Below are 27,390 nucleotides of genomic sequence, written 5' to 3' on the forward strand. Positions count from 1 at the left end.
GTTTGAGTAGACACACGAAGGAGAGGCAAGGCTGCCTTGGGAAGAGAACATGAGGCCACCTCTGCAGGAGTCTTCCAGCCCCCATCCACTGACCTGTGGCTATCCTACCCCACCCCACCCCCCCCAGCGTTTGCCATGGTCTTGTCAAGGGCCCATAGGACACAATGCTGGTTACTCAGCTTGCTCAGTGCTTTATTGAACCAAGGCCCAAACAGATGACTCATCTGGGCCTTCAAGCACAGCCCCCCACACATCCTGAGATTCGGAATCCGGAAGTGGCTCTGTCCTTGGCTTCGCTGCTTCTATGACATTTCATCTTGAATATTTCCAAACCTTAAAGTGTAAAGACTTTGTCCACACAGACAGACACATATTCTTGCCGCAGGCTGTCATGCTCACTGAAATGCTTCAACTCAGCAGTTTGTGTGTGCAAGGCATTGGGCATCCATGGCTATCCATCCATCCATCCATCCATCCATCCATCCATCCATCCATCATCTGTCCATTCGTCCATCTGTCCATCCACAACAAGACAGCAGCAAATTCTGACCAGTCAGGCCCCGGGGTTCACAGCAGTGAGGTCTGGGCTTCCAGGGGCTCAGGATGCAGGCCTTAGCCCTGGCCCAAGGGCCCCTGAGGAGCTAGGGTCAAGTGGCTAATTAATGTTCAGAGTCTCTAACCCCAGCTGGAGAGGGGAGCCTAATCCTCAGCCTGTGAATATCCTGAGATGGGCAACAAATCAGACAAATGAATCAAGCGTGCGGGTAACACTGAAACAGGAAAGAGTAAGAGGTTATGTTTGTGCTGGAGGTGTTCATGTGGAGGGACAGGAAAGGGAAAGAGAAAGAAAACATGGCAGACACACCCAGGAGTGCTAGAGAGGGCCCGGCCACAGTGCCAGCTCCCCTCACAGGGAGGAATTCTGCCTTGGCCCATCCTGGGGGGCTGTGGATTTCCTCCGGCCACATACAAACAAAGCCCCTAGAGAAAAGGGGGGTCTTTTCTGGACATGGGAAGACAAAGGGTTAACTCAAACAAGGAAGGAAAAAAAGCAAAAAGGTCCCTGCTGGACACAAAATACTTCCTTAGAGCTCGACATAATCCAATTTCACCAAATCAACAGGCTGGGCTCCTCCAGGGGCTGGGCTGGGGTGGGGGTGGGACAAGGGTCTGAAGTATGATTGAATGGAGACATGGGGACCAGGGCTGGGGGCAGACAGACAGGACACCCTCACTGCCCTTCCCCTGGATGGCACCTGGGGCCTGCAGCAGACCCTCAGCCCTGCAGGGCCCTAGGTGGCTGGCACCCAGGCCACGAAGAAGAGAAGGTAGGCAGGGCTGGCGCTGGCCTTCACTGGTCCTGCAGGCGGCTACAGAGCTCCCGCCGGCTCCTCTCCCCAGCCCAGCTGCGTGTCTTGAGACGGAAGGTCTTCAGCTCGTCCTTAAAGGCCTCATGGTTCATGGGCCGGTAGTCCTGGGGCTCACAGAAGGTCTAGGGCAGGATGGGAGAGTCAATCAATACAGGGAATGGTTAACTCTGGGAGGAGACCTCCCTTCTCCTTGGGCAGAACCCATTCCCTACAGTCCAACCCTCCCACACCCATGGTACCGGGTGCTGTGGGAAGAACTCCTTATAGCCGCCCTTGAGGATATACATCTCAGGATAGTAGAGGCTGGGATAGTCGTTGGCGGCTCTGTCACGCTCCCTGATGAAACGGCACCTGAGACCAGCAGGGGTGTAGGGGTCAGAGCTGGGCGTGCATCGGGATATACCTCAGGGGACCTATTCTTCTTTGCACCCACCCCTTTGTGGGCCATGGGGAGCCACAGAAGGCTTGAGTAAAGGAATGTCAGCCACAAGAACACTCTTAGATCATCTGGCTACTGGGTCCAGAAAAGGTTGGGGAGATGGAAGAAAGGAGGTAAATCAAGGGAGTTGTTTCTAGAAGATAGTTCACAATCTTTGTTAGAGATATCTGACCTGGACCAAGAAAGGGGAAACAGGAAGGAGAGAAGTAGACAAAATTGTAGAGATCTGTTCAGGAGGTCTGGACAAGACTTGGTGAGGATGAGAGGTGGGGAGAAGAAAGATCCGTCAAACCCTGGAAGGGTCAACATCACCGAGGCTTGGAACAGGGCCCTTGAAGGTTAAGGACACTTTTGGAGACTTAGAACCAGATCTTGGTGGGGGGGTGGGGGGGGAGGGTAGCAATGGATGGTGGGTGGACGAGGCCAGATGGGAAGGATGGGGAGAGGGAAGTAGGAGGAAGGTGCCATGCACAGGAAGGGAGGCTGAGGTCTGCTACACACTGCCAGGAGACCAGAGGCCCAGGTCTAGGAGGGGCTGGGGCTGGGCTCAGGCCTCCTGTGCATCAGATGGCTCCAGCATCCCAGAGCCTGGGTAGAGGTCGGGAGCAGACACCAGCTGGCTGACTCACATGCGGGGACCGCGTTCAGATGAGAATTCACAGTGGAAAATGAGGATGATTCTCTTGTCCAGATTACAGGGTGTGATGGGGCTCTGTAGCAGGAAGGTCTCAGCATCCCGTTCCAGGGGCAAGTTCACGGCAGTCTGCCAGAGGAGCTGGAGGTCAGGCAGTAGCCCTGGGCCTGGGTGGCAGGTCCCTCCCTGTGCGGTTCCCAACTTTCAGACAGGTGACCCCACCTCTTACTGGGCAGAATCCTTCCCTAAGATAGGGTGCAGCCACCCCCCACTGAGTCACTCTCCCCGCAGAGGAAGGACAGACCTGGTGGGTCTTCAGGGCCTGTCCTCATCAGCCCGCCTCACCTTAATGTGCCCGCCTTCATACTCGTAGGGGTACCTGCAGTCCACAATCACAAACCTCTCCACAATGTTGCTGAACTTGCCTGCCAACAGGGCTGCCATCTGTGGGTCACAGAGGTGGGTCCCAGCAGGTCAGGCTGACAGGTGGGAGCTGACCCCAACCCTACCGCTGCCCTGGCCTTTTCCAGCCAAAAAAGGTTAACAGGCAAACGTCCCAAGTGTGCCTGGAGAATGGCTCATCCCCACATACCGTTTCTGGTGAGATGTACTTGAGATCTTGGTGCTTCCCATCCACAGTCTGCAGAAGGAAGGCCTGAAGGGAAGAGGAGAGAGAGTTTGAGAAAGGGAGATGGGACAAAGAGAGAGAGAGGAGAAAAAAAGGTGAAACTGGCAAGACCAGGAGTCAGGTAAGTATGGAGTTTCTTTTCTAAGCACAGAAGGCCACACCTGCTCTGACCTTCAAATTTAGCTCTGGTTCCGATAGCAACCAAGAGGTGCCTCTTGAGTTCTGACATCCAGGGAGCAACCCCTTTCCAAGGGGAAAGTGAAGAAGAGAGCAGAAGAGATGAACTCCCTGCCTGCTGCCCCCACACTCTGCAAAGCGCCCGGATGAGGCCAGAGGAGGCTCCAAGCTAGATGTTAGTTTGGAAATGTTTTCCAAGGTTGGAACACAACTGATACCCCAGACAGATTTGAGGTAGAGTCAGGAGACCAAAGAGAGCCAGAGAGAGGAGTCTAGGTAAGAATAAAGGATAAGCTGCAAATGACAAAGCAGGGAGTGGGCGGAAGTGTGCTGGGAGGGGAGAGGAAGGTGCCAAAACACCTGCTGAGCTTGGGGGGGCCATACAGTAAGGGGTCAAGTCTGCGGAGGGTCCCCAGTGCTGGTACCTTGGAGTAATCCCCAATCAGTTCTCGGTGGTCACTGTCCAGGATAGTCTCAATCTCATCATGACACAAGGACTTTGAGCGGAGGACACGGGCTTTCTGTGGGGTGGATGGTGGCCAGGATCAGGGGTGGGGAGGCTGCCCCTCAGTGCCCCCATTCAGCTGGTACCTCTTTCCCTGCCCCCTCCCTCTGCCACAAACCCAGCCAAGAAGGGCTTGCGGCCACAAACCCAGCCAAGAAGGACTTGGACAGTGGCTGCCTAGCCCCACCCTAGGGGGTACCCACAGGTTCCTCGGCCTCCCGTTGCTCCTCTGGAGGCGTGACACTCTTCCTCCGCTTGTTCTGTATGGGCAGGTCCCTGTCGTGGGGCCGCTCCAGCCTCTTGAGGATGGGTCGGATCACGCTGCAGGGCATGGACGGAGAACGGAAGAGCCGCTGGCACTTGCTGTATATGATGAGGTCCTGGGAGGGGTGGCAGGTAGGGGGTCAGAGTGCCCAGCCCCTGCCCCCTACTAACCCCACCCGGAGGGTAGGGCTCCACCCCTCCAAGTTCTGAGCGGCCCCCCCAGAAACCCACCTGCTCTTCCTCCTTTTCTGAGGTCTTGACCAGTGGGGCGCTAATGAGGCTCTCCATGCCTGGGGGGACCACATTGTCATCCTGAGGCCAAATCAGCAAGGATATGGTTAACATGCAGGCAAAGGCCAAACCGCGTAGGCCCTAAGTCCTTCAGCATAGCCCTCCTTGGCCATGTCCACACAGGGTGGTCCCTTAGAACCAGGAAATTGCAGGGCCCCACTTGTTTGCACAGAATCGTGAGAAGCGTGGCCATGGTGGAGTGCCAGGCTTCCCTCTGCCCTGCAGGGCCCTCCCTCAGTGCATCACCAGTGCCAGTCGCCTGCTAGTCTCTGGTAGGCCAGAGGTCAGGCTGTGACTCCATTAGCTCCAATTCCTCTTCTGTCATTGGAATGATGGTGTAGTCTCCCTGCAGGAGGTCAGTGCTTTCCTCTTCGGGGAGATCTTGGGGAAAGACTGGTTACCTTTAAGTCACTCTCCAGGATGTCCACAAATCCATCATCTTCCTCAGAGGACCCCTGGGTGGCAGTCAGGGGGAAGCGGGATCGGGCCGGGGGACTCCACTCCTCTATTTCCATCTTCCGCTCAGGGGTGAGACACTGTGCAGGGGACAGACACAAGCTGCTCAGGGTAGGGACCCCGGGCAGCCCCCAAACCCATCCTTCTGAGAAAAGGTTCCCACTGCCTCAGGGTTCAGGATCACCCTCCACCTTCCCCCAGGCTGCCTTCAGGGGTGCCAACCCTACATGCAAGCCCACCCTGCATGGTCTGGCTCTCCTGACATACCATCAGATCAGGGGCTGAGCTTGGTCTCTGGGCAAAGGCTTCTCTTCGGTCAGCCCACTCTTCCAAAGCATGGGCATGGCTGGGATGTGGGGGTTTCCATGGCATCTTGAAAACAAATCCATCCTGTGGGCAAGATGGGGGGGGGGTGTCATCAAACGCCAGAGAACCACCCCAGCACACCCCCTTCTCTCCCTGAAGTGCTCCCACTCCAGCCTTCAGGACGCGCACATTCTCTTTGTCCTCCCCAGAGCTGCGGGCAGCTCGGCCACACGCCTCGCTCTTCCTCCAGCTGCCAGGTGCTTGGGAGTTGGTGATGTTCCGTAGCACAGGGCTGTGGCCCAGAAGCCTCACCTAGAGAGCCAGGTAGGGCAGCAGGTACTGAAGGCTGCATTCCTCTGGCATCAGCCCTGGCCCTACCTTCTCCCATCCCTCCTTCGAATCCCCCAGCTTGCCCATCCACCTCCAAAACCCCATCTCCCACAGCCAGACCAGGGACGCCAGACCACTTCAAGTCCACCCTCTGGGAGGCGACCCTGGATCCCTCCTGCCCTTCCTCAAGCCTGGGCAATGCCTGGGCCTCTAAGGTCAGGCCTCAGAGGGCACTCACCGGTAAGGACTGGAAGCGTCGAATGGCAAACTGCTCGCTGCAGAAGGAAACGGGGATATGTCAGGGCTAGAGAGTAGAGGGCTGTGCAGGAGAGCAGGCAGGATGCCCCTCCACCGCAGAGCCCTATGCATCCCTGTGGGAGGGAATGGGACAGCACCCTCCCCATGCCTACTCCACCCAACGTGGGGGGGGGATGGGGGGGGTGGAGGGGAGGGGAGCATGGACAGAGCCTGTGGTAGGTAGACTACCAAGACTACCAGAGCTGGCCTGAGGAAGGCTGTAGCACTTACTTTCGGATGACCCGGCTGGCTGCTTGGATGGCCTGTTCAAACCTAAGAGAGAGAAACGTCCTGTGCAGCCCACCTCCTCCCATAGCACATTGCCCACCCCCAGCATCAGGCCCCCAGTCCACAAGGCCCAGAGGCCAGGACTCAGGCCAGTAGACAGTGGAGGGAAGAATGCAGGGAGGGGGTCCAGGTACTGGGGAGCGGGGAGAGGAGAAGCAGCCTGGGATTTTGAAGACTGCCCTGAATGGAAGAGGGCCCAGAGAATGGCAGCAATAGAGACAGCTGGGGCAGGTCACAGGGTTGCTGAGGCGCTACCAAGGCAACGGTCTCGGTCTCGCCAGCCTGCCCACAGGCCTTCCACCTGTATGCAAATCACCTCAGCGGGGCCATATGGTGGCCAGGAAAGGCATCCATCCATCCCACGATGACAGACTGTGGCCAACAATGTGGGTATCTCCAGGGCCTGGATGCCTTCCCTCCCCTTGTGTGGGGCGCTCCTGGCTCCCCCCCAGGACAGGGGCCTAGTTTAGTGTGCCCCTGGATCAGCCACAGTGTGCCATGCCAGACCCCCTGGTGACAAATGTTCAGGGTCACATCCTCTCCTCCCTCCTATGGAATTTTCCAGGACCCAGCCTCTGTCCCACCCCCTTCTCCTGCCTTAGAAGAGGCCAGCAGGCAAAGAATTCCAACAGATGTTCCTTTTGAGGCTGGGGCACAAGCTTCTGTAGATAGGCCCCACCCCCTAGCTATGTTACCAGAGACCACCTGCCACGCAAGGCTTTTGTGCGTCTATGCGAACGCAGGCACACACACACACACATGCTTCTTTCTGAGAAACTGTAACCGACACAGCAGGTGCAGAGGTGGGGGGGCCCACTGAGGGCTAGCGTCAGGGGGATGACTCCTAGGGGTGGGGAGTGGTTGTGCCCAGACAACCTGGCATCAGGAATGACCACGTTGGATTGGCTTCATTTACAATCTGCACCTGGGCCTCGGGAGTAAAGCAGGCACAGCTCTGTGTTGCCACCAAAAACCGACCTGCAGTCCCCCCACCCCCACCCATTTCTCTCCCTGCTTCCTGTTTGTGAACAAACCCTGTAGCCCAGCCCAGTCTGATCAAAGGCAGTGGGAGGAAAGATAGGCACTGCTCTGACCCCAAAGCCATAGTCCCTCAGCCCAGTCTGGGGATGCCCAGCTGTCCCCACTAAGGTCTGGCAGCTGCTCTCCCTGCTGGGGCTCTAACAGCTGGATGGGAACAGCTGTGGTCTGGAAGATACTACTCATGCCCCACAACCAAGGGGAAGGGATCTGTCCTCAGCAGAACTCTCTCTCCACGCTCTCTCTCATAAAGTGCCTGGTCCAGAGGTTGCTGATAGGATGGCCAAGGGCTGGACCAACCTGCCCCAACTGTTTTGTTTGGTCTATAGCAAATTCAAAGTTTTGAATCAATTGGACCATATTTTAAAATTGTTATATCTCACAGAAAAAAAACAAATAAACATCTGTATAGGCAAAAGAAAAACAGGACACACACCAGGCCTGTATTCCCACAAGCCAAGGGCTGGCTGAAGTATCCACTGCTCCAGAAGCCACTATCCCCACTACCTGGTCCTGAGACCACAGTTGGCTGCTCCTATAGGAGCAGACCCTTTTCTGAGACAGGAAGTAAAGTCTCAGGACTTGGGAAGGTCAATTAGTACCAGGTATATGGGGATAGGAGGGGTCTGGGCATTCTCCCAGGCTTCCCCAGTGGGTTTATGCTGAAACTGGGATTCCCAAAGGCAGGTACCAACCCCTTGGTAGTGAGGATCCTTTCACTTTTTTTTTTTTTTTTTTTTTTTTTTTGAGAGAGAGAGAGAGAGAGAGAGAGAGAGAGAATATCTTAAGCAGGCTCCAAGCTCAGCATGGAGCCTGACAAAGGGCTCAATCCCACAACCCTGGGATCATGACCTGAGCCAAAATCAAGAGTCGGATGCTCAACCCACTGAGCCACTCAGGTGCCCCAGTGGAGATCCCTTTTCTGTACTTACGTCTGCTCTGCCATCTGGGGGTCCATGGGGCTGGGAGAATCCATGCAAAGACCTGAGGGGACAGAGCACCTTGGTTTGAAAGTAGTGCCCATCTTCTGCACTTTCCCCCACCATGTCCCAACCCTATTCAAGAAAGGAAAAACCTGTTTCTATTTTAGATCTTGACACATTAAAAAAAAAAAAAAAATGAAACAGGGCAGAGAGAGGGAGAGAGACAGAATCCCAAGCAGGCTGTGTGCTGCCAGCATGGAGAACTTTGAGATCATGACGTGAGCTGAAATCAAGAGTCTGAAGCTTAACCAGCTGAGCCACTAGGTGCCCCTCCTCTGTATGGGTTTTTAAACCAAAATTTTGCTAAGCATTTTTCTTAAACTGGTTTAAAGTAATTTGTTCTAGAAGAGATAACAGCTTTTTAAAGAAAAGGTTATAGCTGAAGGCAAACGAATGTTATAAAATGACCAAGTTTCAGCCCTAATGCCTCCCAGGTGGGGCTGTGGTTCAGGGACTTTGGCGCCTGGTTTTAAATAGGTAAGATCTCCTCTCCCCAAGTGGGCCCCGCCCTACAGCCCGCTCAGCCAGTCTGGGCTGGGTGTGGTAAGCCCCACCAGAAGTGGGCAGGTGGAGGCTCCCGGTTGTGGGGAAAATGTTAGTGTGATTGGCAGGGAAGTGGGGAGACTCAGGCAGCCCCCCAAGTCCCCGGGGGTCCCTTGAGACTCACCTGCATCAGAAGATTCAGAGGACTCAGATGACAGGGAAGATTCAGATGCTCGTCTCCGGGACAGGGATAGGCGTGTGAGCAGGCCACCTACCTGACTCTTTGGGGTCTCACTGGGAAGGCAACAGGGACCCAGGGAAGGAGAAATATAAACATGGGGCTCAAGAGCTGGCTGGCCCATGTTCCCACTGGCCACACCTCTGAAGGGCCCACCACTGCCCCAGAGAGGCGATGGCACTGAGGGCTTACCCTCTTCTCTGGGCCTTCTGCAGAAGCCCTAAGTGTCTTTTCTTTGTTGACTAAGAAAGAGGTGAGCCCAGAGCAAGAGCAAGAGCAAGAAGCTGGGCTGGAGGCCACTCTGGGGGATGGCAGGGCAGGAAAGGAGCCCTGGAGGGCCTTCATCGGAACTCTTCAGACCCCTACCCATCCACAAGCCTTTCTGGAACTAGGACCAATACTTTAGTCTCTATTGCTGCTGAGGGCAACCCAGCCTGGACACTGCAGGCCTGTTCAGGAAGCAGGACCAGTGTTTAACCCCTTAACCCTGGGAAAGGACTAGGGGTGGAGGGAGCAGGGGCATGGACATAGGAGAACCAGTCTGTTCTGCCACCCTCAAGTTCCCACTCCAAGCTCAGAATCCCCTGCCTGGGGCAAAATAGTGGTGATTAGGGCAGAGATTAGGGAGGCAGCGGGGGAGGGGAGGAGGAGCCGGGAAGTGGGACAGTGGTCTCCAGAGGCTTGTGCTGCCAAGAGCAAGTCACCTGGAGGGTGCGAGCAGCACAGACCTGGCCTCATTGCCCTAGTCCCGGGTCCCTGAAGCAGACTCTTACCCAGGACACCTCCCCACTCAGCCTCTCGATTCGACTCCCACGCCGGGGACCAACACCCTAGTGCGGGCCTCTCACCCCACACCCCGCGTCGGTGGGGCGCCCTACCTGCCCAGCCCGGCGAGGTTGTGCATGGTCTGGGTGAGGGTGGTGACCGGCGAGGAAGCGGCCGCGCGCTCCGGGGACCCCACGAGGCCATGAGCTCCCAGCCGGAGGCCCCGGAGGTGGCTGGGACGCTCGGCGCCACCGCGCACGCCGGCCGGACTGAGAGCCACGCCCGGCGCGGGCTCGGGCTGGGGCAGCTCCATCGCGGCGTGGCCCGCGGAAGGCTGGCCGGAGGGCCGGGCGCAGGGCGACGCCGGGCACAGCTGGCCGGGGCGAGGTGGGGAGCGGGCCCGGGGTGGAGGGGCGGGGGGAGGGAGGGAGGAAGAGCCACGGGGTCGGAGCGAGGGAGGAGAGGGAAGCGGGGAGGGTGGGGCGGGGTGGAGGGACGCAGGGACCAGCCACCACTCCGGGAAACCTCTAAGCAGCAGCTGCCACCTCCACCTCCTTATATATTCGAAAAATAACAGCAGCCGCGCCGCCGGACGCCACCAATGGGGGCTCTGGTTAGAGGAGGGCGGGGCTGAGGGCGGGGCCCGCGGGGTGAAAGGCGCGGAGGCTGGCCAGCCCGGCCCCGCCGAGTTCCAGGCTTTGGTTGGGGCTGAGGGACTGGGGTTTCTCCTGAGCCCCCACGCGCCACCCCTCGCCCCTCCAGCCAGGACTTTAGGATCTTGGCTTCCCAAATTCTGCTTCTCGGGATGTGGTTTGGAGTTACACACCCCCGGCCGAGAGGGTCTCAGAGGAACCAACACCCGCTAGGGTGGCCTCAGAGGGACCCCCCCCCCCACCCCGAGATTTAGCATCACCTACACTCACCAGTAGGCACCGTGAGAAGGCTCCACTCCAGGAGTTTGCCAGACAAGGCTACGAGGTGCGGTCTGGGTTTGCCACTCTATCGACCCGGACGTTGAAGCGTGAAGTTCATTAACTCGTGCAAGGTCACACCGGGCAAGTGGTGGAGCAGAAATTCACCCCAGGCGCTCCTGCAGCCTCCCTGCGCTCGCGACTAACAGCGCGGAGCATCCCTAAAGCAAAATCACCGAACGGAGCCTCCCCCCTTCCCCCGCCCCTCGCACACGAGGTACACCGGAGGTGGGGGGCTATGATACATGTGACCCCGAGGGGTCTAATTTTCTCCAGCAACCCCAGAGGAGGCTCTAATGCCTGACCTAGCCATAGGTTTTGGCGGTTGGGGCCAAAGAAGGTGTCTACGACCTCAGAACCCAATTAATGGAAGTTTCTCACACCCACCGACGGTTTGGCTAAGGTGATGTCAATGGCATCACATCGTTTAATTTGTGTCTTTGATGACGAGGGAAACTGAATTTATCACTAGTTTAAACTGAGCACCTTCGAACTAATCGCTTTGCATCAATCCTGCTTTCCTGGAATGAGACCGGAAGGCTGCACCCAAAAGTGAATGGGTGGTAAGCTGCTTTTCCATCCCATCTCCCCAGCAAGGAGTTGGCCTCTGGCGGGGTGGAGCACAGCTGGGAAAGCAGGAGCTGAGGCTTTGCGCCTCTTGCGTAGTCCCATCCCTCCTGCCAAGGTGCAGTGGGTGGGAGTGGCAGAAGGGAGGGCCTGGCGGTAGGAGGTTGGGTGGCTAGGGGACTTGCGGACGAAGGGGATGCAAAGACCCCCAGTCCTACCTGAGAGTGGTGAGGAGGAGGGTGGGGTTCATGACTTTTCCTTTTCCCAACATTTTGCCCAGCTTCTGTGATGTGTCAGGCGCTATACTTAGTGCTAGACAGGGCTGAGGTTTCAGGTTCATCCGCCCTGGATCAAGGGTCCAGCTCCCAATCTCTAGCCCCTACTCACAGTCCAGGCTGTGGCTGTCCCCAGGATGGGGGACTGGGGGAGAACAGTCTGTGAGGCCTCCCACTTCAAAGACCAGAAATAAAACTGAAGGGTTGCGTTTTCAAAATCAACCCAGCTGGTGTTATCCCCCCCCAACACACACACACACATACACACACACACACACACACACACACACACACGAATGTGCTTACAGGCTTCTACAGGGTGTGGGGAAGGTGTATCTGTGTGTGGTCAACAAAAGGTGGGGGAGTGTGACACTCTTGAATCCTTTGAAATCTCACAGTCAGAGGTCACCTCTGGGCCAGTGAGGAGAGCCCAAGACCACAGAGGGGTCATTCCAGAGCATTCCTCCCATCAGCTCTGTGTATCTTCCCACATCTCCTTTTGCCAGTTAGATCACAGATTACGTGCCCAATTAAAAAAAAAAAAGATAGTCAATAAAAATAAGCTAAAATAGATATTTGCAATCATTTTGTATGAGAAACAACTCCCCACATCCAGCCAGGTCCTGGTTACAATGACAATTCTGGGCTTCAGAAAGCTCCACTTCCCATGAAAGGAACACCGTGCCTCTAAACTGTACACATCAAGCTGTGGGCTCACTTAAGGGGGTCTGGTGTGACCCCAGTACCTTGGCAGAAAAGAAGGAAAAATTATCACGTTTGCAAAATCCTTCTGCTTCTCCAAGCCTGTTCCCACACGGCATTTTTTTTAAATTTATTTTTTAAATTTATTTATTTTTTAATTTTTTTCAATATATGAAATTTATTGTCAAATTGGTTTCCATACAACACCCAGTGCTCATCCCAAAAGGTGCCCTCCTCAATACCCATCACCCACCCTCCCCTCCCTCCCACCCCCCATCAACCCTCAGTTTGTTCTCAGTTTTTTTAAATTTTTTTTTAACATTTATTCATTTTTGAGACAGAGAGAGACAGAGCATGAACGGGGGAAGGTCAGAGAGAGAGGGAGACACAGAATCCGAAACAGGCTCCAGGCTCCGAGCTGTCAGCACAGAGCCCGACGCGGGGCTCCAACTCACAGACCGCGAGATCATGACCTGAGCCGAAGTCGGACGTCCAACCGACTGAGCCACCCAGGCACCCCGTTCTCAGTTTTTAAGAGTCTCTTATGCTTTGGCTCTCTCCCACTCTAACCTCTTTTTTTTTTTTTTTCCTTCCCCTCCCCCATGGGTTTCTGTTAAGTTTCTCAGGATCCACATAAGAATGAAACCATATGGTATCTGTCTTTCTCTGTGTGGCTTATTTCACTTAGCATCACACTCTCCAGTTCCATCCACGTTGCTACAAAGGGCCATATTTCATTCTTTCTCATTGCCACATAGTACTCCATCCACACGGCATCTTTATGGGATTCATTTTTCTAGTGCCTTTTCCATCATGGCTTGTGACATGTTAAATGGTTTCTTAAAATTGGAACATGTTACTGGGGTGCCTGGGTGGCTCAGTCAGTTGAGTGTCGGGCTCTTGATTTTGGCTCAGGCATGATCTCACCATTTGTGGGTTCAAGCCTCGTGTAGGGCTATATGCTAACAGCACAAAGCCTGCTTCGGATTCTCTCTCCCTTTGCCCCTCCCCTCCTCGTGAGCTCTCCCTCTCTCTCTCAAAAACAAATAAATAAACTTAAAAAAAATTGGTTCATGGTACCAAAAATTTGAACAAAGGAGAAAATTCAAATGGTACAAAACAGCAGTGAAAAGTCAATCTTCCATCCCACACAAACATTCAGAACAGATGCAGTCACTATCATAAACTTGTTGCATATTCTGGAGATAGTCTATGACAGTCCTAGGCAATAGAAACATAATGGCAGGCACAAATATGAGCCATATACATAATTTAAAATCTTCTAGTAGCCACATTAAAAAATATAAAAGAAACAGTTGAAATTTTAACATTTTATTTAATCTAATATATTCAAAATGTTATCATTTAAACATATTATCAATGTAATAATTGTTAATTAGATATTTTATTTGAAAGTTTATTTATTTATTTTGAGAGAGAGAGAGAGCGCACATGAGTGGAGGAGGATTGAGAGAGGGAGAGAGAGAAAATCCCAAGCTGGCTTCCAGCAGGTAACCCCAATGCGGGGCTTGAACCCACGCATGAGCTGTGAGATTAGGTGCCCCTAATTAGATATTTTAGATACTTTTTTTTGGTACCAAGTCTCAAAGTCCAATGTGCATCTTACACTCACAGCACATCTCAGCTTGTACTCACCACATTTCCAGTGTTCAATAATCACACGCTATTAGTGGCTACCGCAGTGGGCAGTGTAGGTCTATATATGTACAAACATATGTCCATATTTTTACAGATCTAACAAACAGTATGTGAAACACTGTTTTACCCCTTGCTTTCTTTTACTTGGAGGTGGATCCATATGAGTACCATAAAGGCATATATTTACTCAATTCCCTAATGCTGAAAATTCAGGTTATTCATTTTTACATTGATGCGGCAGGCACACACAGAATGAATTCCTAAAAAGGAACTATTGCAAGATATGAGCTTTATTTATTGAAATCTCCTTTTCCCTTTCCCGAATGTCACTTCCTCAAGCTGACTGAGCTGAAGAACAGGGACCAAGTCATTTGCCTCTTCTCTCACCTCCAGGCACCTCGTATGGGCCCACGGCCAAGGTTGGCCTTGGACCCCATACCCCACCTCTACGGATTTCTCTTAAAGAGAGATAAAAGTACACACAGATGTTTGTTCATTGAGTCATCGTTAGTAACAATGAAATGCAGAGAGCAAGCTGGGTGTTCTTACAGGGGAGCAGCTAATGAGGTGACTCCTCTATACCGTGTAATACCTGCAGCTTTTAAAGAGAATGGGCATGGGGGCAGGCAGGGATGCTTGGCATCCAGCAGGGGCCCAAAAAGTAATTGTTGATATTTGAGTGATTACATAATGGGCTCTCAGAAGATGGTCTTTTCAAGAGAGGGTTCCTAGCGTAAAAGAAAGTTGAAACTCACTGATGAAAATAATTATTGACGTGAAAAGATGTTCACAATATGGGCTACAAAATATTATGCCAACTATGGTCCCACTAAAAACAATATGCACAGAAAAGTATCCCACAAGAATATTCTCTGAATAGTGGAATTAAATGTTTGTACCCTCAACATCTTCTGTATTTTAAAATATTTTCCAAACAACAGGTACAATTTTCAAGTTAATTCAAAGACCTGAATCTGGTACTCAATCCGGTAGTTCCCCAGACAATTAAACATAAGAGTTACCATATGACCCAGCAACTCCACTCCCAGCTATATACCCGAGAAAAATGAAAACATGTTCACACAAAAGCTTGCAAACAAATGCTTACAGCAGCATTATTCGTAACTGCCAAAACAGAAATAATCCAAATGTCCATCAAATGATAAATGGATAAAAATGTCTTGTATCCATACAATCGAATATTATTCAGCTGTAAGAAAAGAATAAAGCACTAACAGTTCATCATGGATAAATCTTGAAAATATGACTCTAAGTGAAAGAAGCCAGTCATAAAAGACATGTGTTATTGATTCCATTCATATGAAGTATCCAGGCAGGGGTTTCTTTCTAAGGTGATGAAAATGTTCTAAAACTGACTGTGGTGGATAGTTGCATGTATCTATGAATTGTATATGCTAAATGAGTGAATTGTATGATACGTGAAATATATCTCAATAAAGCTGTTAAAATGAAAGGATGGGGGAAGCACCTGGGTGGCTCAGTCAGTTAAGTGTCTGACTCTTGATTTCAGCTCAGGCCATGATCTCACGGTTTGTGAGTTCGAGCCCTGAGTCAGGCTCTGCACTGACAGCAAAGTGTGCTGTCAGTGCAGAGCCTGCTTGGGATTCTCTCTCTCCCTGTTTCTCTGCTCCTACCCTGCTCTCTCTCTCTCTCTCAAAATAAATAAATAAACTTCAAAAAATGAAAGGATGGGGCCACCTGGGTGGTTCAGTTAGTTAAGTGTCCGACTCTTGATTTTGGCTCAGGTCATGATCTCTCATTTCATGAGTTCAAGCCCCACGTTGGGCTCTGTGCTGACAGTGTGTAGCCTGCTTGGGATTCTCTCTCTCCCTCTCTCTCTGCCCCTCCCCTGCTCTCACATGCTCTTCCTCACTCTCTCTCAAAATTAAAAAAAAAATGAAAGTGTGAGTAGAATTATGGAAGATTAGGGGAGAAATGTATTTATCTTGGGACTCTTGGCTCTAGAAACTCTAGAGATGTCCTCAAATATCTAGACAATCTCTGTCCTAGTAACTGTATCCACCTGTATCAATAGGCCCACATTGTCTTCACCTTCCAGGCCCATCCTTGGTTCCCACAAAAAAAATACCAGTATGGCCACTTCCAGGACAAAAAAGAAGTCACACACTTGTGTTGACAGCACAGCCATTTCCAGGTATCTGGTCTACCTGCTGCCTGTAGCAGGGCATAGGGCCCATTTCCACTCCCTCTCAGCTGAGCAATTCCTACGTTGATCCATCTGGAGCCCTGGGATCCCCCCACCTCCCTCTGTAAGCCCCATCTTTCCAATTCCCCACCTTAGAGAAGTCTACAGTCCACATTCTCTCGTCTTGGCCTAGGCTGTCCAAAGCTACCCACTAGGCCTAATACCCATTCTACCTACCTAATCATTATTCCTCATGCCCCTCAGCAATCTTTCCACTCTCCTTTTAATTTTAAAGGTCCTGTTGTACTTGCTTATGGGAAAATTCAGCGAAGTAGGAAAAAAAAAAAAAAAGCCCACCCATTGTCCATTCACCCAAACACACATTGATTATAAGCCAAGATGGGTGAAGAGGCAGGAGGGACATATGTGTACATTGATGAAACCACCAAAATGTAGACACGGTTTCCTGAAAATGTGTGGCAAGGAGTCTCGGACACGTAGCCTTACACTCACCTTTGCACAGGAACCATATACCCATTATGGGCCAAGCACTGATCTGGCCCCTGTAGGGAAAAATCTCCCATGTTCTTCTAGACCTTGTGATTAGAAGAATATTTTTTATGTCTCAGGAGTGGAAAAGGCCTACGTAAGACACAAAACCCAGAAACAATAAAGGAAAAAATTGACACAGCTGCTTACTTAAAGGTTATAAACTTCTCATATTTAAGATTCCCTAGGCTAAGTTAAAGGATAAGTAGCAGACTGGAAGAAAATATTTGCAATATTCTTAACAAAGATTTTGTGTTCAGAGCATATGAAGAGCTCCTGTAAGTCCACAAAAAGACAAATACAAGAGAAACATGGACAAAAAGCATGACTAGAAAATTCACATTCAAATGGCATTCAAAGAAATATACATGGTAACACAGCAGTGAGTTACACTTTCTTCCCTTGGCCTCCAGAACACCATACAGGCCTGGTGTTTCTCCAACCTCTTCAGCTGTTTTTCATGAATTTCTTGTTAGTCCTTTCTTGAGCCCTTAACCTTGGAGAGCCCAGGGCACTGTCCTTGGTCCTCTTCTTTGCACACATCCACTTGTTTGTAGCCTCATCCAGATCATCCCAGGTCCTTAGCCCATCCCCCTGGGTCACAGCCTTCCTCTTTGACTACACACCTCAAGCTACTCTAAGAGATTTTTTTTTAAACTACTGCAAAGCATTCATTGTTTTTAAAAAATTTTTTTTTCAACGTTTTTTATTTATTTTTGGGACAGAGAGAGACAGAGCATGAACGGGGGAGGTGCAGAGAGAGGGAGACACAGAATCGGAAACAGGCTCCAGGCTCCGAGCCATCAGCCCAGAGCCTGACGCGGGGCTCAAACTCACGGACCGCGAGATCGTGACCTGGCTGAAGTCGGACGCTTAACCGACTGCGCCACCCAGGCGCCCCAAAGCATTCATTGTTTTAAGAATATGTCATTTTTATTTGTTTGGTGCAGGAGGAGGTTTCAGGGATTCATGTGTATGTATGCTTTTATATATATAAACGACATTATGTCTGTAGCTGAAAACACATTTATGCCTGTATGCATGGAAAAGTCCAGAAGGTGACACACGGAGATGTTACCAGTGTTCATCTATGGACTTGGGGATTACTAGCAAATAGATTTAAAATTGTAATGCTGCTTGTAAAAATAATCTAAATGGGTAACAATAGGCTACACACATTAGTGTTCACCCATAATTGGAACAATATACAACTATTAAAAAGCATGTTGGCAATACTTCATCAAGTGGCAAAATTCTCATCACTTGATGCCAGGTAAAACAGCAGGAGATGCCAGTTATACAGTGTATACATCTGATGCCAGTTTTATGCAATACATTTTTAAAAAGAAAACTGCATGAACCTAGAGAAAAGACTGGAAGGAAACGTACCAAAATGTTACCTGCGCATTTCTCCAGGTGTTGGGGTGAAAGATGATTTTTAGTTTCCTGTATTTTTCAGATTCCGCAGATTTTGCTGTCACAAAACAAAAACCACAAAACACAGTTGTTATTCTTTATAAACAGCAGATCGGTGCCCACTGGGCGCAGAGGCCGGGCACCGCGCCCCTGCCCGCGCGTTCGCCCGCGGGTCTCCGGACGCCCGAGCGCTGGCGGGTCCAGCAGGCCGCAGCGCCCCCCCGCGGTCGGTCCGGGGCGGCGGGGAGGGGGGTGGGCGCGGAGGGCGGGGAGGCGGCGCCGGGCGTCCCCGCGCTTCCCGCGAGATCCCGCTCCGCCCGCTCCGCCCCGCTCGCCGCGCTCCCTGCTCCCCGCGCCGCGGCACTTCCTGCCTTCCGCGCCCGCGCCGCCCGCCCTCGCCCGCGCCCGCCGCCTGCTGCCCGCCGCCCGGCGCCGCGCCCGCCGGCGCCCCCGAAGGTGCCCCCGGCCCGGCCGGGTCACCGCCCCGCCCGCCGCCCCGCGAGCCGCTTTGTCTCGGGCGGGGCGCGCGGGAGAGGCCGCCAGGTGCCCCCCGCCGCGGGCCCGGGCCCCCCGCCCCGGGGCGGCGGCGGTGGCGCCGGGCCCCGGGGCGGGGGGCGCGCCGGGATGGGCCCCAAGCGGCGGCAGCTGACGTTCCGGGAGAAGTCGCGGATCATCCAGGAGGTGGAGGAGAACCCGGACTTGCGCAAGGGCGAGATCGCGCGGCGCTTCAACATCCCGCCGTCCACGCTGAGCACCATCCTGAAGAACAAGCGCGCCATCCTGGCGTCGGAGCGCAAGTACGGTGTGGCCTCCACCTGCCGCAAGACCAACAAGCTGTCCCCCTACGACAAGCTCGAGGGGCTGCTCATCGCCTGGTTCCAGCAGATCCGCGCCGCTGGCCTACCCGTCAAGGGCATCATCCTCAAGGAGAAGGCGCTGCGTATAGCCGAGGAGCTGGGCATGGACGACTTCACCGCCTCCAACGGTTGGCTGGACCGCTTCCGCCGGCGCCACGGTGTGGTGTCCTGCAGCGGTGTGGCCCGCGCCCGGTCGCGCAGTGCTGCTCCCCGGCCCTCAGCGGCTCCCGCCAGCCCACCTGCGGTGCCCTCGGAGGGCAGCGGCGGGGGTTCGACGGGCTGGCGCGCTCGGGAGGAGCAGCCGCCGTCGGTGGCCGAGGGCTACGCCTCCCAGGACGTGTTCAGCGCCATTGAGACCAGTCTGTGGTACGACTTCCTGCCCGACCAGGCTGCGGGGCTGTGCGGCAGCGATGGACGGGCGCGCAGGGCCACCCAGCGCCTGAGCGTCCTGCTGTGCGCCAACGCAGACGGTAGCGAGAAGCTGCCCCCGCTTGTGGCCGGCAAGTCGGCCAAGCCCCGTGCAGGCCAAGCCGGCCTGCCTTGCGACTACACCGCCAACTCTAAGGGTGGTGTCACCACGCAGGCCCTGGCCAAGTACCTGAAGGCCCTGGACACTCGCATGGCTGCAGAGTCTCGCCGAGTCCTGCTACTGGCCGGCCGCCTGGCTGCCCAGTCCCTGGATACCTCCGGCCTGCGGCATGTACAGCTGGCCTTCTTCCCGCCGGGCACCGTGCAGCCGCTGGAGCGGGGAGTGGTCCAACAGGTGAAGGGCCACTACCGCCAGGCTATGCTACTCAAGGCCATGGCCGCACTAGAGGGCCAGGATCGTTCAGGCCTGCAGCTAGGTTTGATGGAGGCTTTGCACTTCGTGGCTGCCGCCTGGCAGGCAGTGGAGCCTTCGGACATAGCTGCCTGCTTTCGTGAGGCTGGCTTTGGGGGTGGCCCAAATGCCACCATCACCACTGCCCTCAAGAGTGAGGGGGAGGAAGAGGAGGAGGAGGAAGAGGAGGAAGAAGAAGAGGAGGAAGAGGAAGAGGAGGGTGAAGGGGAGGAGGAGGAGGAGGAAGAAGAGGGTGAGGAGGAGGAAGGGGGGGAAGGAGAGGAGTTGGGGGAGGAAGAGGAGGTGGAAGAGGAGGGTGATGTTGATGACAGTGATGAAGAGGAGGAGGAAGAGGAGGAAGAGAGCTCCTCTGAGGGCTTGGAGGCTGAGGACTGGGCCCAGGGGGTAGTAGAAGCTGGTGGCAGCTTCGGGGGCTACAGTGCCCAGGAGGAGGCCCAGTGCCCTACTCTCCATTTCCTGGAGGGTGAAGAGGACTCTGAGTCTGACAGTGAGGAAGAGGAGGAAGATGAGGATGACGAGGAGGATGAAGATGATGAAGATGAGGAGGAAGATGGTGATGAGGTGCCTGTGCCCAGCTTTGGGGAGGCCATGGCTTACTTTGCTATGGTCAAGAGGTACCTGACTTCCTTCCCCATTGATGACCGTGTGCAGAGCCACATCCTTCATTTGGAACACGATCTGGTCCACGTGACCAGGAAGAACCATGCCCGGCAGGCAGGAGTTCGGGGTCTTGGACATCAGAGCTGAGCCACTGGGCCTAGCCATGCCCGACCCAGATGTGGCAGCACCAGCCCAGGGCAGAGGACTCTCTGGGCAGCCGCTGTGGATGGAGCCAGAATGGGGAGCTCCAGATCCTTTAGTGATGTTCCTCTGGCCCTGTGACAGGCCCAGCCACCTCGGTAGGGCCCAGGGCTGGGGTCAGCCTCACTGCCTGCTTATTGCCTCTTTCTCAGAGTCCTCTTTCCTCCCCATTTGCCCCTGGGCTTGGGGGACCAGGTGGGGAGGGTGGGGAGCTGTCCGGTGCTACCACACCGTGCCATCAGTGGACTAGGCCACAGTAGCAGCCAGGGTTGGGCCCTGGAGGCTCCCGGCCGGAGAGTGCCTCTCCCCTCTGCCGTCCACACCAGGTGTTTGGTGGGGGGGACCCCAAAGCCATTCTGGGAAGGGCTCCAGAGGAAAGTCCAGCCTAGGCCGCCACAAGGCTGGCAGCCCCCCACCCTGCCCCTGGGCCGCCTTGAGAAGCACAGTCTAACTCACCACAGGCTCCTGAGCCTGCCTCTGCCTGCTTCCCCATCTTCCCAATCCCTTTCTCTGGCCCAGTCCAGGTTACTGTGGCCCTTGGTTTTCTTTCCAAATTGGAGGTTCCCAAGAGGCCCTCCAGGGGAGTGATAATGGGCACTTCCCTTGTGGGTAGCTGCAGGCCCCATGCCTCTCCTCCCTCTCTGGCAGGGCCCTATCCTGGGCAGGGTGCCTGGGGCTGGGCCCAGAGTCCAGCCATCCAGCCGCTCCTTTCCCAGTCTGAATTCAATAAATCTGTCCACCCCCCTTTTGTGGGGGTGAACGTTTTAACAGCCAAGGGTGCATCCTTCATGGTCTGGGCTTGCGTCTGTCTTGGGAACACGTCCTGTCCTGGCTCCCTTTGGTCCTTGCTCTGGTGGGACATGGAACCAAGCGTTGAGAGGGCGGCCACAGCCTACACCCTGACTGGGGTGAGGGACCACCTCCATATCTAAGTATTATCCAAGCTTGGGGAGGAAGGGGTCTTTAGTGTATCTCCTTGGGTTTGAGGAAGTTGGGCCTTATCCTGCTTTGGGGTTAGAAAGAAGAAGCTCAGGATCAATTGGCTAGGAGGGAAGGGAGGGAGCCAGCAATCCCTGTTGGACCAAATTGAACTGGGAACTAGGCCTATCAAGCCCATTAAAGTGGGTCCTTGTAGGAGTGGGGCCAGAAGGCAGAGCAAAAGGAGTGTTGGGGCAACTCCTGTGGTCCAGGTTGGAGTTCAGAGGTACATACAGGGCCTCCCTTGGTTTACTTTTGATGCTTAAAGAGGGAGCCCTTTAGGCCTTTCAGTGATTAGCATTTCCGAGCCTGGTGGCTGGTTATCCTGGGGACAGTACAGGAGGAAGATAAAATTCCTGGGATACATTGCACCCCCAAGAGGCTGAGGAAGAATGGGCAACTCGCTTTGTGGTGCCCTCCAGGGGGCACCCCAGTCCAAAGGTGAAGATTGGTGCCTCTGCTGATCTCTAACCCCTTTTCTCCTGTCAGGGCCCAGCCCCTCCCTCATTGAGGCCCTCAGGCCCCCTTGGTTCCAACTAGGGGAGGGCCTGGGCTTGGGGAGGCCAGGCAGCTCTGGGCCCCAAACCGGTTTTCCCACCTTCACCAGGGCTGGCACATCACCACTGTGGTTCCCTCCCCACTACTTCCTTTCAGTTCTTCCTCTCTCCACCCTGGAATGTTGGGGGTGGGGGGATATCTAGGCCATCTTTTGTCCCTTGCCTGCCCTGGGTGTGGTCCCTTCCAGAAAGGCAAGACCAATATGTATGATTTTAAAACAAGAAGGTAGAGTGATGATTCCATACTTGGCCTTCCACACTCTTGGAACTCAGGGTTTCCCTGTAAGCCTTAAAGGCAATGAAACTAAGTGACGGCAAAAAGTAGTTGGGATTCCCCTTACCCCCATCTGAGCTATGGAGGAGAAAACTGGAAAGTCCTAAGAAAGCCCAGCCTACCCCCTGGCCTGCTCTGGAGTTAAGATGGGAGCGGTAGGTTTCTTCCCAGGTGCCCCTGTTCAACCCAGTCCCTCATCTCAAATACCAACAAGGCAAATCATTTCCATTTGTCTTCTCTTCTGCTGGAACTGAGATCATCTCAATAATGATGGCACCAAGTGATGTTAATAGGGCCCTTGCTGTGTGCCAGGCGCTGTGCTAAGCACTTTAGATGCTCACAAAACCCCTATGAGGTAGGTGAAACCACGAGAAAACAGACACAGAGAGGTTCCAGTAATGTGCCCAAAGCCACATTGCTAGTCTTCGGTGGAAGCAAACTTTCTTCCCTGGCTGACCCTAGGAGTCCCTTGACTGCTACTTTGTGTCCTTTCACTAAGGCAGAACCCACATCCCTAACCTTTCTAAAAATAGTGCTCCTTTGAAATGGAACTGGCTACTGAAGTCCATTTTTAACCCATGGAAGAACAGCTCTTTGGAGGGAGATGAGGGATTATGGGAGTGTTTACAGGAGCTATTGCAGCTTTTATACCTGTAGCCAATTCCCATATCCTCAGTCCCCATACAAATGCAGATCTGTAAGTACCCTTCCCATTTTCCTCCCTCTTACCCCACTGGGACAAATAGAACCATTCCCACTTCACAAAGGGGGGAAATAAGGTTAAGGAGTTAAATAACCTGCCCGAGGCACTGGCCTTGAGCCCTAGTATTCTCCTTGGGAGTCTGGGTGACATATTAAATGCCCTACCAGGACACTGCTGGGAAGGGCAGTAGTGGTGATGGCCTTAATAGCACAGAGCTTTGAGGAGGGACCCAGCAAGGAGGCACTGTCACACAGCCTATCACACAATCCAGATGGGAAGCAGCAGATGATTAATTACAGTGGACACCCAGATAAAGCTGAGGAACATTGGGATGCTGCCTTCACTTGGGACTGATAGCTGAAGGATCCAGAAGGGGAATCTTGGCCCTGAGGATGCTGGGGCAGGGATTCTGAGGGCCCGGTTGGGTTTGGCAGGTCCCAGGGTGGGCCAGTGGCTGATCAGGTGGAGTGGGCGCAGATGCTGGGAAGACAAGGCCACCTAATCGCCTATTCAAAGCTGGGGCCTGAGAGTAGGTAGAGGGAGAAAACTACAATTCCCAGAAGCCCCTGTTCCCCTCCGAGTCAAGGATAGTTGCCATGGTTTCAGAAAACAATATGGCTGCTCCCAGCTGGGAAGCGAGTTTCCCGGTTTGAGAGGCAGAGGCCGGTCTGGGCGCCTTCGGTGGCGAAAGAAGAGGCATCTGAGAGATCGTGCGGTTTGGCGCTGACGGTGCACGAGTGGAACGGTCTTGCCTTGCTGGGAGTGCCAATGGCTGGCAGCGTGGACGAGGAGGCGTTGCACCAGCTGTACCTGTGGGTAGACAACATCCCCCTATCCCGGCCCAAGAGAAATCTCTCCAGGGACTTCAGTGATGGAGGTGTGCACCTTAGTGTGTGTTCACCCCTGTGTGTGTCCCATGTGTCCGTGTTTGTCTACATATTCTGTATGTACGTGTGTAAGGGGTCTGTGTGCATGTGTCTCTTTGTGTTTCTGTGCGTGTGGGTATGTGTATGTTGGGGGGGGGGGTGTCTGACTATCCCCTGGAACTTCAATTATACAAATGTGTGCGCGTGTGTGTTTATCTGTATCTGTGGGAATATGGCTGTGTGTGGGTCTATATGTATGTCCCCTTGTTCTATTCTTTAGGCATGTGTGGTTGTGGTGTCTGGGTGTGAGTCTGTGATGCCCTCCTGGGACTTTAATGACTAAGACGTGTGTCTGTGTATGTTTTTGTGCATCTCTCTGTATGTACTTGTTCATTACTATATTCTATATATCTGTCTTGTGGGATTCTGAGCTTGTGTATGTGCATATGTTTGTTGATACATTCTGTCCTGTATGCATGTAGGGGGTCTTGTGTGCATATGTGTTTGTGATCCTGGGACTTTGCTGTTGGAGTGTGTGTGTGTGTGTGTGTGTGTGTGTGTGTGTCCATGTGAATGCCTAGGGTGGGGCCCCAGGCTCCTGATAGGCTCTCTTGGAGACTCCTTCTCTGAAGACCAGACACCTCAGTTTTCATATGCTTGAGTTAATGGGGATGGGATGCTGCTTCTCTGGGGTAAGCTGGAGGCTGATCACTCATTTCTAATCTTGCTTTCTTGAACTCCTTTCCTCTCCTCCACCACCCCTCCCTCCCTATCATCCGTTCCCTTTCCACACCTCCACCCATCCGCTTGGTCACACCATTCTGTAACCCCCGATTCGCACATCTTCTCCCTACTCCTTCTCCCTTACCTACTGCCTCCTCCCCCACCTTCCACATCTGCTTCCATTCCCTCAGTCCTGGTCGCAGAAGTCATCAAGTTTTACTTCCCCAAGATGGTGGAGATGCACAATTATGTCCCTGCCAACTCTCTCCAACAGAAGCTCAACAACTGGGGTCACCTAAACAGGTAGCAGAATACTTGGGTGAACTAGCGAAATCTCTAACCCCGTTCCCCCCTCCCCACCCCCAGGATCCTAGGGAGCTGGGACTCTGTTGGTGTCAGGGTAGGGAGGGACAACGCAGGCAGAACTGGTAACAAAATCAAGGGTTTGTTGTTGTTGTTGTTTTTGAGGAGACAAAGGAAAAGTGACAACCAAGATTCTGGCTCATTCCCCCAGGGCTGCACCCCCTTCCTTCTCCCCCACGCCCCTCACTTCATTCCCCGAGGACCCAGTCCTCCATTCCTGTGTCTATTCCCAGGAAGGTGCTGAACAAGCTGAACTTCTCGGTACCAGAGGACGTGATGCGCAAGATCGCGCAATGCGCGCCAGGCGTGGTGGAGTTAGTGCTCATTCCGCTGAGGCAGCGCCTGGAGGAGCGCCAGAGGCGCAGGAAGCAGGGCGCGGGCTCCTTACAGGTGCCACCCCACTCAAGTTTCTCCCACTACTTTGTGGGAGCTTCCCAGGCAGCGGGAAGCCCCGCCGTGGCAAGAAGTGTGGGAGAAGGGTGTCTGGCAAAGGGAGCCTGGTCTTGGGGACCACGGAAGAGACATGGGGCTCCTTGGGGATGAGCGAATCCTACCTCACAGTAAACCCTGGGGGTTCTTTCAGGAGCTGGCTCCCCAGGATGGCACTGGCTACATGGATGTGGGTAAAGTGGCCTTTACTTTTCTTCTCTCCCAGGAGAAGCTTTCCTCCTGTCCTTCCTTCCTATGGGGGAAGGGGGGCCGGGGTTGGGGGAAGCAAGGGAGAAGTCAGGAAAATAGGACTCCAGCACGGTTAACTCCTCCACTTGCCTGGTCTCAGGTTTGTCCCAGAAGGCCCGAGGGGAAGGTGCCCCGGACTCTCAGGGAGGAGGGCAGCTCAGGTAAGGAGGCTGGGAGTTCCTACCTCACCAGGCCTGGTGATCTCCCTACACAGGGCTGGCAGGTAAGGGTGGTGGCAGGTTGTTCCTGGGAAAGCAGGAAGTGGGGGTGTAGGGGACGGGGAGCGAAGGCCTGTCCGAGGGGCATTGGAAGGATGAGAATGGGGCCTGAGGTTCGGGCCTCCGCTAAGCTGCTTCCCACCCCAGGGGGGGTCGGCTGCCAGCGCCCCGACCTCCGGGATATAGTCAGGCACTGCAGGGCGACCCAAGCTTCGTCCTCCAGATCGCTGAAAAGGAGCAGGAGCTGTTGGCCTCTCAGGAGACTGTGCAGGTGAGGGTGACCGGGAAGGCGCGGGTGGTGGTGGGGCGGTGGGTGCTTAGGGCCTGCAGTGGTGGGGACAGAAGGCAGCGGGCCTCTGGCTTGACCTTTGTGCGGCGCGGCCCAGGTCCTGCAGATGAAGGTGAGGCGCTTAGAGCATTTGCTGCAGCTCAAGAACGTGCGCATCGACGATCTCTCCCGGCGGCTCCAGCAGGCAGAACGTAAGCAGCGGTGAGCGGCGGCCGGGGCCGCGCGGGGACGCCCCAGTACCCGCCAGAGCCCGGACGCCGAGACCGACGCACCCACCCACGCACCCACCGACCGACTGACGGACCTACCGGCGCGCGGAGCCAGCAGCTCCAAAGAGCCTCATGGGCGCCAGCGCTCCCCTCCCTTGGGTTGGGGGTGAGTTGGGGGGCAGTGAGGCAGGAGCCCTCAGAACGCAGCCCCCCGGACTGACCCACCTCCTTCCACTCCATCCGGGTCAGGAGAATGGACCGCTTTGCAGAACCCAGAAGCCACGTGCAGAGACCTGGCATGCTCCCCAAAGCCATGCCCGACACCAGGGGCCCCACCTTGGTGCTCCCTGCTCTGGGCCTTAGGGGGCGGTGCCCGGACTCGGTGCACACCCCTAGAAACAGGTCCCCTCCCAGCCCTGAGGACTGCGGCGTCTCCATCCGGGCTAGTTCTCTGCGCTCTGGACCTCGGGGGAAGCTGCCCGAGGCAGCTGAGGGAGAAGCTTCCCTCTCCGGCGCGCTCACCTGGGGCCCAACTCGAGGCTGGAGAGCACAGCAGCTGGAGAGGAAGGGGTGAGGAGTGGCTTCAGCCAGGAGTGGGGAAGACATGGGCTGTGCCTGTTCCAAACACTCTTCCCTCCCCTCCTAGGGGGGCACCTTTGAGAATGTTTTGGAGATACAGGACCGCACTACCCCCATTAAAGAAGTTGTGCTATCTTTCCTGCGACTGCCTTCTCTGTCTAGATTTCTTGCCCTTCTTAAGCCGCACTGCCCCCCCCCCCCCCGCCATTTTGAGTGAAAGAGCCTTGTAGGCCCAGAGTGGGTTTCACCTTTGGTCAGCTGGGCCCTGGGTGGCCACTGCCTGGTAGGTTGATGATATCACAGGGTCAGGTCTTGTGCACTAGAACAGCCTGACTTCTAACACTGGCCTTAGACTGACCCCCAAACTCACCCTCACAGAATCTTCTAGCCCTGTCCAAACCCAACTCCAAACCCAGGCTTCAGATTCTCCCCAAATGTAGCCGCACCCTCACCCTCAACGCTGCCCATGGACTGACCCCTAAACCTGTCCTCTGTGTGACTCCCAACCCTGCTCACAGACTTGATCCATAGTTCTATGGACTGAGGCCAAGCTTGATTCCCAACCCTGACCAAGATACTATGGCCATGATATGACCCTAACTCTGAAAATTTACTGACTACTGGCATTACATTTTGAGACCCCACAATTCTATTCC

At 54.2% G+C, this 27,390-nt stretch overlaps 3 protein-coding genes across 7 annotated transcripts; 2 read left to right on the forward strand and 1 right to left on the reverse strand.

Moving 5' to 3' along the window:
- Window positions 1-175: 175 nt before the first annotated feature.
- On the reverse strand, window positions 176-10,513 carry CDC25B (cell division cycle 25B). 4 transcript variants are annotated; one of them, XM_058685008.1, is made up of 16 exons: window positions 9,606-10,088; window positions 8,674-8,783; window positions 7,956-8,007; window positions 5,929-5,970; window positions 5,639-5,675; window positions 5,260-5,382; window positions 5,032-5,154; window positions 4,710-4,844; window positions 4,249-4,329; window positions 3,957-4,133; window positions 3,674-3,769; window positions 3,036-3,098; window positions 2,789-2,887; window positions 2,439-2,572; window positions 1,610-1,721; window positions 176-1,492 (listed from the first exon to the last, which is right to left on the reverse strand). In XM_058685008.1, the coding sequence occupies exons 1-16, from the start codon at window positions 9,803-9,805 to the stop codon at window positions 1,352-1,354; spliced, it is 1,725 nt and encodes a 574-aa protein (XP_058540991.1). In that variant the 5' UTR covers window positions 9,806-10,088; the 3' UTR covers window positions 176-1,351. The 4 variants fall into 4 exon arrangements, with proteins under 4 accessions (XP_058540991.1, XP_058540993.1, XP_058540990.1 ...); XM_058685010.1 differs by lacking the exon at window positions 9,606-10,088 and adding an exon at window positions 10,416-10,513 and having other exon boundaries at window positions 5,032-5,382; XM_058685007.1 differs by having other exon boundaries at window positions 5,032-5,382; window positions 9,606-10,100.
- A 7,867-nt stretch (window positions 10,514-18,380) lies between these two features.
- CENPB (centromere protein B) lies at window positions 18,381-21,072 on the forward strand. Its single transcript, XM_058685011.1, has one exon. The coding sequence runs from the start codon at window positions 18,423-18,425 to the stop codon at window positions 20,241-20,243; it is 1,821 nt and encodes a 606-aa protein (XP_058540994.1). The 5' UTR covers window positions 18,381-18,422; the 3' UTR covers window positions 20,244-21,072.
- Window positions 21,073-21,193: 121 nt separating this feature from the next.
- SPEF1 (sperm flagellar 1) lies at window positions 21,194-26,879 on the forward strand. Of its 2 annotated transcripts, XM_058685014.1 has the most exons (8): window positions 21,194-23,686; window positions 24,590-24,701; window positions 24,995-25,151; window positions 25,345-25,384; window positions 25,540-25,600; window positions 25,805-25,928; window positions 26,044-26,147; window positions 26,405-26,879. In XM_058685014.1, exons 1-8 carry the CDS (start codon window positions 23,578-23,580, stop codon window positions 26,727-26,729), a joined length of 1,032 nt encoding a protein of 343 aa, XP_058540997.1. In that variant the 5' UTR covers window positions 21,194-23,577; the 3' UTR covers window positions 26,730-26,879. The 2 variants fall into 2 exon arrangements, with proteins under 2 accessions (XP_058540997.1, XP_058540998.1); XM_058685015.1 differs by having other exon boundaries at window positions 26,044-26,518.
- Window positions 26,880-27,390: the final 511 nt, after the last annotated feature.

Source organism: Neofelis nebulosa, chromosome 9 (assembly GCF_028018385.1).
Source record: "Neofelis nebulosa isolate mNeoNeb1 chromosome 9, mNeoNeb1.pri, whole genome shotgun sequence".
Taxonomy (NCBI): Eukaryota; Metazoa; Chordata; class Mammalia; order Carnivora; family Felidae; genus Neofelis; species Neofelis nebulosa.